The sequence below is a fragment of the Calliopsis andreniformis genome, chromosome 3 (assembly GCF_051401765.1).
Source record: "Calliopsis andreniformis isolate RMS-2024a chromosome 3, iyCalAndr_principal, whole genome shotgun sequence".
Classification (NCBI taxonomy): Eukaryota; Metazoa; Arthropoda; class Insecta; order Hymenoptera; family Andrenidae; genus Calliopsis; species Calliopsis andreniformis.
This window is the reverse complement of record NC_135064.1, coordinates 20,416,600-20,435,687: the sequence shown is the minus strand read 5'-3', so window position 1 is coordinate 20,435,687 and position 19,088 is coordinate 20,416,600. Positions and strand designations below refer to the sequence as shown.

The window sequence follows — 19,088 nt, the reverse complement described above, 5'->3', positions numbered from 1 at the left end:
ATACTGTTAAATTTTCGTCTCACAGGAAAGTCACGACAATGTTTTGTAATCATTTATTATATAATAATTCACGAATTGAAATCTCTATAAATTCGTAATCCTAGGTGTTCTTAATTTTATAAGCAGCAAATATACTTATCTGTTCTTAATATAATACATTAAAAATAATTTGAGGAATTATAGAATCATTTGTCCTATTAAAACTTATTTTCATGTTATAAGAGATTTCACAGGCAATAGTCGACTTATTCACTCATTCTTGAAAGGATGGGAATTAAAAATATAGATACACAATATAAGTAATATATATGGACATGGATTTTGTAATAGCAACACTTCTTCCACTTTCATATATCTAGATTTGCAGAGTAACCTCCGTACAGAGATTGAAACTGCTAACAAAAAGAAAAAACCCAATGTCTCACATATTTCGAAGCATCCTGTGCATAGCTCATATTTAATAACTCCAACGTACGAGGTACGAAATAGAATAAATTCCAAGAAATTTCGCTTCTCCTTTACCAAGCGCATATAGACGTCTTTCCACTCTAATTTCCTCAAAGACTAAAGCGACATAAAATTCACATGGCGTTTAAGAAAACGGCTCGGCCCGTATCGCGTGGAGGCAATAAAAACGGAGGCAAAAATTTCGCAATCGGTTCGCTGGAGATGGGAAAAAGAGCGAAGTCGTAAGGCGAAATCAGGATTTCAGTGTTTCGGAACCGCGGCACTCGGATTTCCCAAGATCTTAATTCGCTGGTGGCGAACGGAACGCGGCAGTTCACCGAACTAGATAATCTCGCTGCGTTGTGGAGTTCGTAATTTGGCCAAGTTTTAAACGCGAGCGCGCGCACACCGAGGAGGGTTGCACAGGAACGGTTCGAGAAAATGGAAATGGGTGGAAGCGAGGAGAGTCTCGTCAGCCTCATTACGCGTTCATAGGAGAAATCGGCGTCCCACGGGAACCCTGGCGTGCCCGATGGAACATCTTGGACTCAATGGCCCATCGGAATGGTTTCCACCCAGCGCGTTACTACTTTTGTCTTATCAGTCTTTTCCCGTGCCCCGATAACGACTCCCTTGTCTCCCGTCTTTCTACATTTTTCCCTCGACTTATGTCCCCGCCCCTCGCGTTTCCGATTCTTCCTCGCTTCCGACTGATCTTAATTTATCTACTTCGTTCAAATCGATAGCCCTTCAGCTTTGATTGAATCCTTTAAGATCGCTGAACGAGTCGCATTATTATAGGAGCTCGACTTCGAACGATGGAAATCGTGCCACTTGAGGTTCCATTTCACTTGACACGTATTGTACGGAATAAACGTTATTCAAATTGATATACTATAGGGAGTTTCGAGTACATGGTGAAATACAGGGTGATCAGTTTATATAGAAACCCTTTCATGAGTGTTGGTAGCACTTATGGTGCTAACAGAAATTGAAATAAATTCTGCCAACACTCAGAAGGGTTTCAGATGAACTGATCACCCTGTGAAAACTGTGATAAAGTGTTTAATATACTTGCTTGGATTTTTGAAATAATTAGGTGTAAGAGTTGACGATACAACAACAGTTTGTGTATATTGATTAGTGAAATATATTGTAGTCATTTATAATTTTTGTGGAGGGTGAAAAAATTGGAATGTCTCAAATATATGTAGATACTCTACAAACTATAATAGATTATACCTGTTAAGATTTTTCTGTTCTATTATTCTACTTTACTGAATCTAGAAAAATATATTTATAATTTTTCGATAATTAATACAGCATATACTCAAGCTAACTTTAAGGTGTTATTACACTACAAAGCCAAAGTAGATCATCGCATCAAAGAAGACTTTAATTTGACTAAAGTTTCCCCGCTATCCTGATAAATATTTCAGCATCTACCAAAACCACACAGCACATAAGAGAAAGGATAAAGTCGTGAATCAATTGAAATTATTCAAACAAACAGAGAAGATCCTGAGATCCATACATTAGCATTTTCGAGCATCTCATTCTCTTACGCAAACCGTGGAATGGATTTCTACTTTACAAAAGCCTCGTATGGTCCTGTAAATGATGAAAACCAGGTCGTTCTCTACTCTGGCTGCATTTCCCTCATGCTCGTTTCATTTTCTACAAAACATGTTTTCCAATTCGAGCTTAGAGATATTCTCGTTCCGTGGTGCAATTGTTTCCTCGTTTGCTACTGGGGAACAGAGATAGCTGTCCGCCGTTGCGCTGCGAAATTGGCATTTATTTCGCGATTTCTCGCTGGCCTCTGAGTATTGTTCGCAAAGCGAACGTCGAACTAAAAAATACGATTTTCCTGAAAATCGACCGCTGCTGGTAATGTTGTTATCGGTACGGGGCTCTTATTACAGTTACAGCCGTGTTCGTATCCTAGCAACGTTCCAGTTACGAGCATTGTAGTACCAGCACAACTCGCCATTAATATAAAAATGAGTCTGAGATTTTCTGTCCGCGAGACAGGGCATCTTTTCGAGTTCTATACAATGTATGGATCGACCTATTATACCGAGTACGTACAGAATAATTTCTATCTTTTTCCTCCAGCAACATGATTAAATGAAACATATTATTCAAATGAAATAATCGATGATTTTAACGAATATAATATCGGGAACGTTTAATTCAAATTTATAATGCAACGGTAAACAGGTATCCCATTTGAATTTTTCTCCGCAGGGGATATGCTAATACGCATGCAAGTCAATGATCGTATTTTGCGTTTAATAAGGAGTTCCATGATACTATTCGCATAATGCCAAACGATATTACGAAGTCGATGTTTACGAAGGCAGATATGTAACCGTCACCTCGGTACGCCTGAGGTTTCGTGCCCGCGAGTCGTTTCGTTTCCCGAGGAAACTCTCAATAAACCTTGTTAACCGTGTTATTTGGTGCCCACATATGTTTCGACCTCGTTGCTCCTTCTTTTTACGTGTTCAGGAGTTTCAGTCCAATCTTCGGTGCTCAGAGAGGAGAACTTTCGTCTGGACAACGCCTGGGAGCTTAAATAAACGATTTCCCTCGGTTCTATTGCAAAATTTCACTCGCCGTTTAAACTTCTGCCACTTTTTGTTTAACGACCGTGAAGTCGTCGTTTCCGCGGAATTTTACGTCGTCACGAGTAACGCAGCACCGTCGTTACGACGTTTTTCCTGGGGAAAATTGAAGTTAAAGTTACATCATCGCGGCAACAAAAGCAACAAACTGTGTCCATCGTTGCTCGCGAGAAATGGCAATCCTTTCGCTCGAAATCGTACGTAAAGGTGACACGTGCTTTGATATGGTCTTTCGAGGACTTGTTTGCAACTTTATATGGATCCATGGGCTGGAAATAGTAGCTAATGAACAAAGGTAGTAAATAAAGTAGATCACGTGTTAATATAAGAAACGTTATATTTTTTAATAGATATAAATATTGTTCGCTATGCTTCTTTGAAGTCGAAAATATATTTATTAAATAAGTCCTCTTCACTAAATATTTATTTTAGTGAAGAATGTTCTATTTTGCTTGTGCTCTTAAAAATCCTTTTTTGCGAAGGGTTAGAAATGTTAAAATAGTAATAATTTTAAGCAAGATTGTTTCATAGTGAACGTGACATCGATATCCTAATTGCCTTAGTCATAGAGAACAAGTTGACAAAATTGAAAGTGACCTGAAATTAACATTATGTATCTACTCTCTGAACTGTAGAGTTTTAATTGCGGATAAATATTGTAAAAGTCAATATTTATAAATGACGTCGAAACAGATCGATTTCTATTATTCATTGATCTATTATTCATTGACCATTGATTTTGATGTCATGGAAAGTGGATATTCCAAATTTACTAATTCACATGCCTAGGTATATTTATATAGAAAGCAAACATTAGACGCATTAACGATGCAAATCGGGTTTACATTAAGAGGATCAACAAGTTTCTAATACTGGCATGCAAAATTTACCAATAAAAGTTGCACGAAATCGAAATCGCAACGAGCTTGAAGTTTAATCACATTAATTTAAGTTTTCCGAGCTCTGGAGGTGTAGCGAACCAATGAAACTTAAACGATTAACAAATATTGATTGCAACAGTCCAGGAAGTTCGTATTACTTCATAGCGTGTTCATTCGCTATGTCGATGTAATAGTTGAAGCGGTTTCCTTAGCAGTTACATCTTTGAAAAACCATTTCGCTTGTAGAACACTTTCATTGGTTTTAGTAACTTCATCGCAGGATATGAAAATTTTTTTCTTTCAAAGTAGTTAAGTCGTCAAAGTGACACTGACTCTTAAAGAGGCTTGACGAAGTTACCCATTTACTAAAGGAATGTTTCGACAACAGAGGTTAAAACCTATTGACCAGGATTGGTTCACTGTAACCGTTATTGTGAACAAATGGGGGTTACAAATCCGCGAAATGTGCTTTTATTTCTGTCGTCGTAATGCCGTGGAAACCGATTTGGCAACGTCTTCGCCTCGTCCTTCTGGCAACCGTCCATGATCGACACATAAATAAGGCTCGATATTGTATCTCGTTTAACGATTCCTTAATAGGATTTCATTCATGTAAACCCGCTGATCCGATCAGCTTGGATCAATCCCTTCATCTTTACTAGGTATAGTCGAAGATTATGTCTACTATAACACAAATAAACCCAATTATTTCACAAATATACTTTTGAAAAATTAAAATAAAAAGAATTTTTCAAATTTCGTGATACTATAATAGCTCACCAAGTGGAAAAGTCGATGATTGTACCGACGATATGAAGGATATTACAAAAATACTTCAAAAATTAATAAGTAACTAATTCTCAAAGTAAATTTATTCTATCGATACAATATTCCCCATAAAAACATGAAGAATCATTTTAGTTGAATAACAAGTTTATTACTAGCTGAATTATTTCTGGATAGCAGTGCTACCTCGTAAAGTGAGAAAACTAGAGATCAGACCGACGACACAAAAGTAACGCGTCACGTCTCGGGCAGGTTCGAGTGAAAAGGCAACCGACAAATTGTTGAGTCAATTTAATTGCGACCAGTTCGATCTTCTCTATTTACAAACGCCTACGTATACAGAGAAGTATACGGACCGGATGAGGCTGCACACTTACACGGGACTGTCGCGCAGGCAGACAGATAGTGAGGGAGTGGAAGAGGGAGATAAATCTGCAGGTACAACCCGGACAAAACACACGTTCCTGACTTGCACGCGGCACGGAACAGAGAGACGCTGTCTCGAAATTCAATCGAAATCAAAGGGATGAGGTTTATTGGAGCGTAAGGGGAAACCCCAGCAAACTTCGTGGATTCCTTGCGGCTGGCGAATGTTTCGTGGCGTGGATCGATCGATCCAGCGACCTTATCATCGAAGGATTGCAATTTCGGCTCGTTCCTCCCTTCTTCAGCGACGATTCGAACTCGCCCCTTTATCGGTCCAACCAGCGACGACGTAGAAAACTTTCTTTGCCGCTTTTCATGGAACTGCGCCTTTCTCTCCATGCTACGAATCATTGCGTCTGTACGGATTCGTGACTTTACCGAGTGCCGTTTTATTTTTTCCCTCCCTCGACTGCTACCCCGAGGGATTCGCGGATTGAGATGCGGATGTTGATGAATTTGGAGGTGATTGTAACGCTCTGGGTAAGGGACTTGTGTGTAGGGAATCGAGGAGTCTTTTGATGGACATGGAACAGTTAGTCAAATTTTCAGTTAAAGAATTTAAAATTCTTCAATTTTCAAATTTTCAAACTTTCAAATTTTCAAATATCCAAATTTTTAAATTTTCAAATTTTCAAATTTTCAAACTTTCAAATTTTCAAATTTTCGAAACTTAAAAAGGTCAAGTTTTCAAATTTTAAATTTCAAATATTCAGAGATCGTTTCGTTACAATACATTTCCAGCTTCTGTCACCCACTACATATTACCATATTAACTGAGAATTACTTCCAACTCTGTATCTTAGAGCCTGACTAACTCAAATCCATTTTTGTTATTTTTTAAAAGAGCCTATTACTATTAAATTTCTTTCACTCATAACGTAGCTTCACTAAATTCCTATTATTCCAATAAAATGAAGAAAAATCAATAAGATCCTTTAAAAAACTTAATTAAAAAAGAATAGACTTTTAGTCTGGCTCTGAGGTACAGAAATGTTCTATGACAATACCAGCTGCCTCATTCAAGTCCTCAAGTTCTGGAAGTACATGAAGTCGGTAAGGGCTGGATACACCATTCATTTAAATATCTGGAAATGTAAGGGAACGTTGCTTCAATTAATGTGCAGTCACGCTATCGTTTTGCAAATTACTTGAGTCCCCGTTGTCTCATTAACAGTTCCAGGGTGTTTAGTTTGCGCGCGTTAGTCACGTGCCATGGAATTCATCTTAAGGCTCGGCTGGTCCCGTTTCGTATTCGCGGCAGGGGAATCCCAAGGCTCTTGGTCAGACTTAATGCGCCTAATGGTGTCTCCCATGCGCCATTATCAGCTGCGCTACCGCTGACAATTTAGCAGTTGTTAACGTCGACATTATCAAAATTTATCGGCCTTTCCTACGCGAACGTTACACAGCACTGAGGTATTTTATAGCCTTCTTTTACAGCCACGCGTGCTTAGTTATCTGGTAGAGGAAAACACTTTCTCTTGACATGGGATGAAACCACGTGACTAAACGAAACGTTAATTGCAGTCAATATTTGTTCTTCTGCGATGCATTAGAATTACCTGCATCGAGATTATTATTTATTCTAAATAAATTAGAGAATATTCTTCAGTGTAGTTCCAGGAAGAAATGCTGAAAGGTTCAGTCTTCCTGTACCTGTAGAAATTAATAAAACTTCGTGATAGCTTTTCTCGAGAATGAAGAAGACGTGGTAGGAAAAAGATCGAAAAGGTGATCGCAGGAAACAAAATACGCTTCAGACGACGTCGAAAATTTCGAAGTAACTTCATTAGACGGGAAGCGGAAATTTACCCGACGAGCGGCCAGGATGTAAGTTTCATGATATCATACAGCAAGACTCTCAAGAACTACTGTCGCCATCAATTATCCTCGTACAAAGTTGACGCCGGTGCAAGCTGTCCTCAGTTATGAATTACGGTTTCTCCGCGTCTTCGTATTTGCACTTGTTTGTGCAGCTCGAAGCTCGTACGTTTTATTAGACATTTTTCTGGACTAGCAGTGAAAGAACGTCTACAGTGGTTATGAGTTAGAACTGTATCATAATTTATAAGATGCAATATCTGACGAGATGCTCGAGAATTTTATCTAATTTACTAACTGACGATAAAATTCTCAGTGTAACATTTTGTACGATTTTAACAAATGAAGAATATACCTTGTAAGATAGCAGGCATTTTAAATAGATACTGGTACTTACGGCATCATTATGATTCCAAAATATGTAGGATGGAGGCTCTGGACTTTGCAGGACTACGCATGTGAGGTTAATAGTGCTGCCTCGATTAATATACAAATCTGGCGCACCTAGGATTTCAGTTTTTGGTTCTGCAACAGAAAAATTTCGAACATTCTTTAGCTACATTCTGTAGATTGTTTCATGGTAGCAAATACCTCAAATATTTGCTTACAATCTTTCATTTTATTTGATACGATAAATATGAGTACAATCGACTTATGAAATTAATATTAAAAGTAATAGAGCTTCATACAACCCTGAAGATAACAGAATAAAACTTAAAGAAACGGTTCCTAAGTTACTGAACCAAGCTCCACGATAAAAAACCTAATAAAATCCAGGGAACAACGCATATACCCTGGAACACGTGACGCAACTCATTATCCATAACTCCAATAACGCACAGCAGTATCATATTCCTCTGAAGCATCTCAAATATATCTCAAACAGGCAGTGCCTCAATAGCCCCGAACAGGAACACAGAACTTCTCTTCCCTCGATAAAGGATACTCTGAATAATTCTCGAAAATCTGCTCCTCACCACGCTACCTAACCTAGACCTAAAGAATGCACCCTTTGACCAAGTGTCCCACGCGTGGATCGCTTCATGAACGATCTTCGAGCTTCCCCCTTCGCGATAATAGTCCCCGTCGACGAATAATCGTCGGGGACTATATTTATCACGTCGAAAAATGTCAGCCCCATGGACGAGGCGGTATTTATAGTCGATTCGGTTCGCCGATCCGTTTTGTGTCCTTTCGCGGGGCCGAAGAGCGATGCGGTTGACCTGGCTCTTATACGCGGTTCAAAAGAGCACTTTGAGGTGGCTCATATAGAGTATCCACTATCGTGTGTGCCATCAAAGAGAGAAAAAGAGACACGGGAAGAGCGAGCTACGGGGGACAGCGGTGGTACGAGACGGGATGAAGAGGAGGGAGGGGGGTGAAGAGGCGGCGAGACGAGGGATGGAAGGGGAATGCAGGAAGTAGAAAAGGAAGAGAGCGAACGAAGGGAGTTCGACGAAAAAGAGAGACTCGCGAGGGATGCAGAGGGAAAAAGAGTTTTTGGTCAGGGTGAACGAATCTGTAGGATTGTGTAGGGGGTGCGTGTGTGCATGTGCGACCGTATGTTGTGCGACTAGGGGAAGATAGGAAAGTGAGGGAGGTCACTCGGTATAGATCGATGTGAATATTTTCCGGACGGCCTCCTCTTCGAGGATTGACCGAAATAACCGGGCACCGTACTTTACGGGCTTTGTGCAGCAGATGATACCAGAGACGACAGTTATGCCCCCGCTGGTAACCTTTCGCCCTCCTTTCTTCGTTCACTCGGTTGCTCCTATCGTGAATTCACTTTTGAACGCTCTCGCCCGCTCGCGTTCATCTGCTTTCGTTTCGTGCGCGATTCTCGCGTTTCAACCGTGGTATTGATTTGTTTAAAAATTGCTTCTGCCGATGGAAATGCCTGATACAAATCGACGATGGTTTTGTAAAGCCGACGGATGTGTTTCGACGCGATTTAAAAGTTTGATTTTTTATTCATAATTCTGTCGGCGTGTGTTGCTCTTTGAGTATGTTGAAAGGTTGAAACGAGGAAAATGGTTGTTTGGCGTTCCAGTCGGCAAGGTAATGAAGCTTGAAGAGAGCTCCATTAAGAATCATTTTTTCATCGATCGAAATAACTTTGTACCTTTCAGGAAAAATACTGTCACGTTAATGTAACAGTTAGAGGAGAGTTATCTGCTCATCTAAATAAAGCTTCTCTGGACAATACGAATTAACTTGTGACAGTTTAATAATTCAGGCTGCACAAAAGGCTAAATATGGCATTGTGTCAAATATAGGTAGCATCTACTGCGAGCACAATATCGTTCACCTGTATTCATTTGAAATACTCAGGGAACGTTCCAGTTAGCTATTATTATTAATATGATTTACGTCGTATTTGCTATTCTTTCTTCAAAAGCGCTGCATCTGGGTTCATATTGTATTTTGTTCCTTTTTCTTAAACAATTACTGACATGAATGATTTCATATTTACTCGGCTTACCTATTATATTTAAAATCATCTGAAACTTGCAAAAAGTAATATAAGTCCATTATTCTGACTCATTTTTTTTCTTTCAATTACCACGTTTCTTTCACCCACTCTTTTCCTTATTGTTTCATCTTTTTTTTCTTCTTTTAGTTCACGTAGATTTTGTCTTTCCATCATTTTGCTCGACTTTTTGCCAACGAGATCGCTCATCGGGCTTATAGCAAAAGCTGGCCAACGCCGCCTACGTGTCGATCGATATCAGGAATATACGCGAAACGCTTTAACGTGGGTTAACCGCAGATGAAAGCCGAACTGGCTGGACGACGCCGACCGTTCGTACTGAAATCACGTATTGGCTCTCCAATACGGTTTCAGCCTTGGAAACGTGTACCATCCCCTTCAAATTCTAATCAGTGGCTACGAGTGCCTTTGGAAAGGCGAACTGTACGTCCACACGGGACGTCAGGTACCACTGATCTGTCCTTTAACTTGTTATCCAGCAAAATCACAGGAGACCATTATTGGTACAACGAACGTTCAATATTTAGGAACTTCTGGTCTCTGGAGGAAGTATTAACGATGAGAACTGCATATGCATTATGCAGAAGTATAAAGGCAGGGGATGAAGATTGAAAATTGATCATTATCTGAAGCTCCTTGTTCGAAGCAGCAAATATTTTTCCATCTCTGTAAGTATATGTTGATGAACCTCAATGTACGAATTTCCATCCACGCGAATACCTTCTGTTCGCGCTTTATTGATACAAATCTAGATGGGACATTAATCTTCCCGCGACATTGAATAATCTGCTATAATACAGCGGCGGGGTGGCCAGCATTGGCACGAGCGAAATATGGACCTGTTCCTTTCCAGAGAATAATAATCACGTCGGATTTTCGGCAATGACTTATTCTATACATTTTCTGTTCATTACATTTAAGATCCCTCCATTGTAGCAAATACAGTTTTGACTTTGACATACTATCAGGTAATTAAATATGAAGATAGTTATGCTTTAATATTCGAATCAGTAGATATGTGTACTAAAAGTACTTCAGATCCTCAGAAAGCGCATACACCGTAACCTCAGCCTAAATAAAAACCTTCCCAAGCCGAAACTAAGCATTATGAGCCGCGCCATAGAAGAAGAAGGGGTTGGACCGCTTTGGCATAGTTCGCCGCTAGGGTTTCGACCACTTCCGGATTAATTTCGTCGAGGGGTACGCTGGAAAGGAGAAGAGGCTCGAATGTCGATCGCAGAATTCCGGTTGCGCTCGACGATCGATCGGTCGTCAGGCTTGTATCGGTGATCCTTCGAGTTTCACGGCACGGTGCTTTTGTAGTTTCCCGTGGTATTTGTTGAGAAATCCACAAAGCATACTTGCACGCTTCCCTGTTGACACTCGACCTAAATAAACCGCCGATCACAATGACGGCGATACCTATACTTACCTCCCGTTCCACGCGACACGCTTTCTGGCTGTCACGCAGGGGAAGACTGGACACACAAATACGAGCAAGGAAGGGAGTGGGGGGGATGGAAAGAGTGGGATCAATCGGACCGATTGACGATTGTGCCCTGGTCTACACGGTAAATTGCGTCAGATGATACGATTCTGCGACGGCGTACGTACGCGCCTGTCCCGAATACGGCTATTTGCTGGGAATACAGACTGATTTCGAGCGAAATGGAAACTAGAGTCATACGAGAAGAAAGAAAAGACCATTGGGAGGCGCGCGGTTCTCGGTGCCCGATGTGGCATCCACATACGAACAAAACGATCGCAATTTCAACGCGGCAGGTGATTTCTTTCGAATGACCCACCAGGGGAGACATGTTAAGCGTCGTGAGTTCGTGTTTGGAAATGTTGGCGTTGAATTTTGTATGACAGGGTGAAGTTACTTGAATCCAGAACGTTTATAGCGTTTCATTTAGGTGTTGTATATTAAAGGGGGATCTATATTACATGTTATGTAACGAAGTTATAAAACAGAAAAGAGAGATATCACGTAATGTCACTTTTCTGTTTTCTACAAAGTCATATAACTTTGTTATACTTTGTTATATAATATGTAGTGCAGACCCACCTTCAATTATATAAGTTAAAAAGAATTCTATGTAACCGGGGAATATCTGTAACTTAACTCGAGTCTAATTTCGAGGAGACTTCGATCTTGTCTTACTTTGGTCGGTATCTATTTTTACATTTGAGCTCGATTGAATTTTGATTTTATTCTGATACGATCACGATTTGAACTTAAATGGGTTCGAGGTGATTATGACTTAATTCAGAGTGCTGAAAATTTGCCAAGTTCAACATACTTAATATGGGGGTAAACTGAAATTGGATTTGGAGTAAAAAAGATTTCATTATTCATCGTTCATTTCATCCGATGAACATCTATTGATATTTTACATAATCAATAGTTTTGTAGTTCATATGCATAAAAACAGCTTAATAAATTTAATCCTTCATGACGAAGCTAATTGGAACGAGATGGTGCTTATACCATTACACATAACTTCAACTTAATTAACGTTGCATTAATTTGATATAAGTTCAATTAACATCCTGTTCGTTATGCTTTCCACGATGAAGCCACTGAAAATAATATTGCATTAATAACATTATGAATTCTATGTGCGTTATCCCGACGCAGTTAATTAAACTAATTTAGTTTAGGACATTACGCGCGATATACACTTACCGTTTCGGACATTACATTGTTATTATTGTTGCCATTACTGTAATATAAAATTATCCTCAATGATGTCAAAGATCTCCGTATGCAAGCTAAACACGCTATTAGTATTAATACTTCCCCTAATTTCGTTTCGAAATAATCTAAACAACAACCCTGCATTTCACCGTAGAAAAAAATCGAATTAATTCTTCTAATCGCTTAATAGCTTAATTTCAATGCTAGTTTTGCTTTTCACGAATCAATGCCCTTGCACACCTAAATACATTTTCGTCCCAACAATCTTTGTCAACAGACACACACTGTTATCGCCCTGAATTCAGCACGATTACAGAACGAGGGATAAAAATTTACAGTAACAAATAATCCCGTTGATAAATGGCAGGAACTTCGGGTATCTAACCGAAGGTAATTTCTCAAGAAGAATAAAGTTCTGGTTCGGGTACGTCGCGTACGAGAACCCACCGCGCTTCAATGGATCGCATCCATCGCTCGGAATCGCTTTAAGATATTCCGTCCAAGTATCGTGCTGCCACGGAAACGCGGGGAAGAAACATTCGCGACTACCCGGTTTGAATAAAATTTATTAGTCGAAGTATAGCCCTCTCCAACATGATGGAGGATCTTATCCTAAGGAATATCTCGCGAGAGAACTCTCGGCTCGGGAGAACTGGGTCACCAAGATTTCTCTCGGGCAAAGTGATTCGAGGAAGCGGAGAGGGAGAAGACGCTCGAGGAGACGCACAAAAACACACCCGGATGCAAATTGCTGTTCTTCTTTCCCTGTTTTCCCCGCGACTCTCGGCGTGAAAGTTTACTCTCGAGCGATCGTAAACGTTCCCGCCTTCGCGCGCGCTCGCACGTGAGCGCGCACCACCGAAAAAGAACGACCTCTTGTCAGTCGGTTTGCCTCTGGCGCGAATGGATTGCAAACCGGACGCTTCTGCATCTCTCCCTTTCGGTTCCCTCGCGGTGCCGCTGACAAAGCATCCGCCAACTTCTCACGAACTTTTTTCTCATGATCTTCCGCGTCTTCTATGACCACAAGGTCACTTTTGAAATCAGCGGGACAGATTTTGCGATTGGTTGCGTCGAGCTACTGCTTAGAGAAGGGTAGAATGCGTTTGAAGGGATTTCAAGTGTTTTCTCCTGCTTCCTTAATGATGTTTTTCTGTAATTACTGTCTCGTCGTTTAACGAGTAATTCGTGTTTCCTTGCAGTGGTTCACACATTGGCACACGAGCGTGACGTTGGCTCACTGTTTTAATTTATTTAACTCAAATATGAATCTCGTTCAGCAGAACGACTGATTTTGAACAAAAAATTGATTCTTGATGATGTATATTAACGTGTCCATGTCTCTTGGCGTCTGAGGGGCATAAATACAAAAGATGAGAGCTCTCATCGAACGCACCACGTAGCGCTGCGTATCCAATTGCCACTGGATTGGCGGGTCGCTCAAATGAGTACAATGCCAAGCAATTACTATTATTTATTCATTGGAGAACAGTTATAAGCATAGTACTGCTTCGCTTACAAGATAAGTCTTGGCAATAATACAGACCTATTGCTTTTGGGGCTCATCTTATCAGTGTAACAGTACATTGAATGCAAAATAAATTCTGCCTATAAATGCTAGATAAATGTAAGAATTTATGTTTAATACTTTCTACCTTATTACATTTTTTGTGTTAGTATGTTGTAGAGAGTCAGGTATCTCGGAATTTTTGGGTTAGCTAGGAATGGTAGCGTAGTTTTACAAATTTTAGTAAAATATGTAACGAGTACCTACCCACGTAAACTGAAAAAATATGTTATCTCTGGAAATAAATTTATTAGAGTTGGAACTATGTCTGTCGTTTGTTTGGTGAGAAATTTTGCGAGGAATATATTCTCGACTCCCTTACGGTTGATTATATTTCTCCCAACAATATCTGAACGAGGAAGGAAACGTAAATATTGAAAGAAAAAATATTTAGACTCTAGACAGAGTTTATGTAATAATAAGATACTATAGAATAACTTAAAAATTATTTACAAAATATTTACACCTATACTTTTTATAAACTCGCTGTCATAATGTTCCCTTACCTCCTATTATGTGTGTAACATTACCTGTCCAACCTCAGGTCATCAACAAGGCACGTTATTGCGGCTGACAGTTCAATCTTTTCTAAGAAATTGCGGTTAACAATTTTTTGTGCTCACTCGATTAGCCTGCACACTGTCCCCTACCAATAAGCACTCCTAATGTTTGACATATTTCCCTTTCAGTATTAACTCGACATTCGCGTGTGACGGACTGCTTTCGTGAGTGCTGTGTGTGATTAACCCTTTGGTGACTCTGTTGGATGCTTGATGGATCGTCGAAGATTTCTCATTCCCCTATATGTAAGTAAAAGTCAGTAACTGTAACTGCGCTGTTATTATCTACGCATACAGGCTAGCACTGGGAATTAAATTTTCTCGTAAGAACTGTTTACATTTACCTTCTAAGTTATTGTTACAAAATGTTATTACTGATACTCTCATAACTCGTGTGATAGTTTCACTTAAGAGACTATAAAAATTGAAAAAAGAAGAATTTTTTCTTTGACTTCGGTGTGGATAGAATTAGTCTTCCTGTTTTTCTATTTACTCTGCATCCTCTTTCTCGTACTGTGCCTCTACTGCATCATCTACACGAGAGCAATTTAAAAAGCCTCGATCTGAAGCCTCTAGCTCAAGTGCCTAGACGACCCTTATTGCCTCTTGTTTATTGTCCAAACGATTGGAGTCTGCTATGCAGATATAACCGACACAATTTTCCACCTAGAGACAGAACACATACGATCGCTAGAAAACAAAAGGGTTCTTTCATCTTTCCCTACCACTTCGCTCAATTGATCCTGAACTCTGAATCACTCTGTATTATACGCAGAATTCGAGTGGAACGTCCACGTTAGTACCTCTCCAGTTCTAATCCTAAAGTAAATGACTGAATTGAGAAACGTGGTTGCATTAGTTTCCATTTCGTTGAGAGCATCGCGATTCATTTCCTTCGTACCGCCCTGTTTTGATACTTCTCGCATATACTTCACTGTCGAACCTGTATACAGGGGTCCCGCGAGGAAGCTCGAAATTTCATTTGGCGAAAGGTATCCCGAAGTCAAAGACGTGTTTGACTCTGGTAAATATTATGATCACAAACCGGACAAAGTTTCCAGCTCTCCTGGTTTTGAACCGGATAAGATCTTCCAAAGGAAGAATGCTTACCCGTATAAAGGCAGCTCCTCGTTCGGCATTGGTCCCTGCGCGAGCAAAATATAGGGGGAAGTAGTTACCTCTCGTTCGTGTCCGCGAGCTTGCGCGATTGAGAACGCGGTCGAACACTTTCCCGCGAGTTTCCTGCAACTTTTCCCGTTTATGTATGTCATTTGCACCGGTAGCTTTTTCCTTGGTCGTCAGGAACCGAAGCAAGACGGCGTTAACGCGAGGGGTAAGGAACGTTTCCTTTTTGTTGGGGGCTGGTCGGAGAGATGTGGTTCGAGATTAACTGGGAATGGAAAGTACTAATTTCGCGATAGATTAATGGTTATTTCGTCCTGGTAAACTTGGGAGTTCCAAGAAGTCTAGAACCACTTATGGCTACACGTCTCTCGTTCTATTGTAAGTCTGATGTCTTAAAAATTGTAGGTTCGAGGTAATTAGAAGTAATTGTACTTTTTATTACAGAAGCTGCCTCTCAATTTATATAAATTTTAGAATATTTATAGTAATTCTGTACCTGAGGACCAGACGAACCCAAGTCTATGATTTTCAAAATTGACCTCTTTACGGGATCTTACTGCTTTTTATTTTTTATTCCTGAAAAATAAGAAAAAGAACTTGGGTTAGTGTGGCTCTCAGGTTCAGAGTTATGAAGCTTGTTCTGAAATGTGTAGTAAGTTTCATTAACTAATTGTCTTTAGAAATTTTGCAATAATCCAATATGAATCTTGCAGTGTTGTAACACTGTTTACAGTGTCCTTAAAAATGTAATTCCTCTCACTATCGCTTTAAACTACAAGCCACGAAATTATGAGATTAGAAGATAGATCTCCGCGCCAACAGGACGACAAATAGGTTCATTGCCAAAGTTCCTGTAGTTCTTATCAGCGAGTCGTCGCGTTCAACTAGTTTATCCGCGTTGCACGAGCACGGTGTTCATATCTCATCCAACTTCTTATTAGTTTTCCCGGGGAATTTATCACGTTCGCCGCGCTCTAACCATCGTCGTCGGGCCCGTTTCCACGCTTCAATTCCGAAAACACGCAAACAAGCAGGAAATCCTGACCCCCGGGAACTTTGATCTCGATATTAACTTTATTCGTCACGGAGTCCTCCTTCTGCTCCTCTTCGCTCATATCGTAAAAACGTTTCGCTTGGGAAAATATTTGCTCGAGTTTCTCGACGACTGCCGGTTGGAGTGTCTCTACGTCAGTAATTCGGTCCTCCATAAAATCTACACGCTCGTGCAGGTCCCCGAGTAAAAATTCTGTTTCGCGAATTACACTTTCCGTTTTACCCCTTTTTAGTCTACAGGCGCACTTTGAGCCATAAAATGAATTTAAATTATTTCTGTTTCTGTTGGCTGGTTCTAGGAACTAAAGCGTGCGACAGTAATCCCAGAGAAGAGCTTATGCGATTAGGAATACTGATTTAGTAACAGTGATAGTACTCATTGTTATCTTTGTTATTCTACTGTAGTACTTACTGTTACTGTCACTAGTTTAGGTTTTAGTATCTAGTATACGTGTCCTAGGATAAGTCCCCTGGAAAGTATTGTCTTTAATGCTTTCTAGAAGACTTCTAATGAGACACGTATAGTACTGCGTAGAGCTAGTAAGGTTGCACAGGAGACACAAGTTGACGTAGTACTTTTTCATATATAAGGGATACGTCGATTCAATTGATAGCTATAATCTACAGTAACCATATAGACCACATTTTTTCCAGACGCCAATCTTACCAGCTCTGTACAGTACGATCTCGAAACTCAGTGGCAAAGTATTTTCTCACGCATCTAGCGTTAACTATTTATTCCACGAAGCTTCAAAGATTCAGATCAGCGTCAGTATTAAAGTCACTTCATCGAAACACTATCCACAGACGATTTGTATTATCCCCAATATTATTGACCATGGAAAGCCCTTTTCAGAGTTTCCTAAATACCAGCAAATTTTGTCCTAGTACCTCTCGATTCAATCCCTGATCGCCTTCCACTCTGTCAACGACATCACATTCTATTTACTCTGAGTTATCGATCATCAGAAAATTCACCTATCTAAGGAGTCCCCGTCGGTTTCCGATAATCGACGTTCCAGCGCATTTCGACGTACAATTCTCGACGGACGTCTCCCTCCGAGCGGCAGAATCCCTTTCGATACATCGCGAGAGGGCTAGACACAAGATCCTCTCTGCGTTCAGAAGACGATTTGCTTCTTCTCGGGCATCGATGGTGCTCGAGTATCCGAGCATTCAGAATAACGCTCCCCAATGACCGACGGTCTTTCGCTTGGACGGCCAGAATTTTCAAGCGCGGAGAGCTAAGCACATCCTAGACGCTTCGCGAAGCGCGAACGATCGCGATGAAACAAAATTATATGGTCGCGTCAATATTCTCGGTTGATTGTACAGCCGAGCGTGACAGCGCGGGATCTCGTGGAAACTGTAGCCGAGAATAGGTGCCACACGTGGGTTTCTATGGCGAGCACTTTGCATAAGAAGCGGTAGGGTGCTAGTATTGGTTCAGTGTCTTGAGAAATAGGCTATTTTGTTTGTTAGACAAGTTTATTGGAGAATCTTATATATTTTTTAATTTAAACGAATGTCCTTTTTCTGGGCCTGCCATGTGCAACACAATGTTGTATAGTGTTTGGTGATCATTTGTTAGGGTTAAAATTGTGATATCTTGTATCATGGATAACAGTAGCGATTACCATTCCAAACTGTTTTAGAAATACTTGAAGCTGTTTCATTAAAAAATATGATCACTCTATTTTAATATAAATTTTGTTGTATCGTGGCAGTCAACGTATTAAAAAATTGTAGCAACTTGTTCTGGAACGTATCATTTTTATTGTAATCATTTAGAAGCTAAGAAATATTCACGAAGTACCCTCTTTAGATGCAAATCCTGTAGCAAGAGAAATATCGCACTACTTAAGTAGTATAAGTACATCACAGTCGCCCATTTAATATTCTACTGTTCTAGGTTTCTACGTTCAGTTTTCCCACTTTGCCGATCCTGTTTTTTATATTTCAAAATATATTCTATTTCAGTCACGTGTGACTCTGAATGGCAAGCTCTGTACCCTTTTTTCTGCTAGAGTACCATGATTCAAACTCCATTGAAAATTTTCCCTCGAACATGTGACCCACATCCAGCCACCCATTGAACTCTTGCGAAGCCTAGAACAAACTTCCACCCTCGGCGAGAAAACCGTGGCACTTTTTTCAGGAATATATACGCCAAAGTGATAATCTTCTTTCAGGATATTAGATATAAATTCCCCAAGTGCGGCTAGTTCCGATGGAAATGTAATAAGATCGAAGTGCATGTATCTATTCTCGGTCGCCTTATATTTTTGCCAAACTGTAGGCAAGGGTGCGAGCGAAAGGAATAGGGGATCGCATTTTACACAGGCTTTCTTGAGTCAAAAGTTCCGTCGTCGCATATGGAAATACGAGGGGACCCTCTACATCGGGCGGCTGGTTATATTTCAGGAAATTGAAATTTGCTCGTCCTGCTTTTATCGAATCAGGAGATTGAACGTAGCCTCGATTTTTGAACGAGCGTGATATCCCGTAATCTTTCCTGAAAAATATATCAGGGTCACGTTGCGCAGGCGTTTCGTCCGCGAAATTGTTGCTTCCTCTATCACGTCGGTGTACACAGA

The 19,088-nt window shown here is 40.2% G+C and overlaps 1 protein-coding gene and 1 long non-coding RNA gene across 4 annotated transcripts in view; one reads left to right on the top strand and one right to left on the bottom strand.

Moving 5' to 3' along the window:
- LOC143177146 (zwei Ig domain protein zig-8) overlaps positions 1-19,088 on the bottom strand; it is a 368,390-nt gene that overhangs the window by 5,150 nt on the left and 344,152 nt on the right. For all 3 annotated transcript variants that reach the window (XM_076374955.1, XM_076374956.1, XM_076374957.1), the window contains one exon: positions 7,389-7,516. In XM_076374955.1, coding sequence (XP_076231070.1) covers positions 7,389-7,516 — 128 coding nt within the window. The remainder of the gene's footprint in view (positions 1-7,388; positions 7,517-19,088) is intronic.
- Positions 14,495-19,088, top strand: part of LOC143177148 (uncharacterized) — a 128,199-nt gene continuing 123,605 nt past the window's right edge. The window contains exon 1 of the long non-coding RNA XR_013001540.1: positions 14,495-14,559. This is a non-coding gene — a long non-coding RNA (uncharacterized LOC143177148). The remainder of the gene's footprint in view (positions 14,560-19,088) is intronic.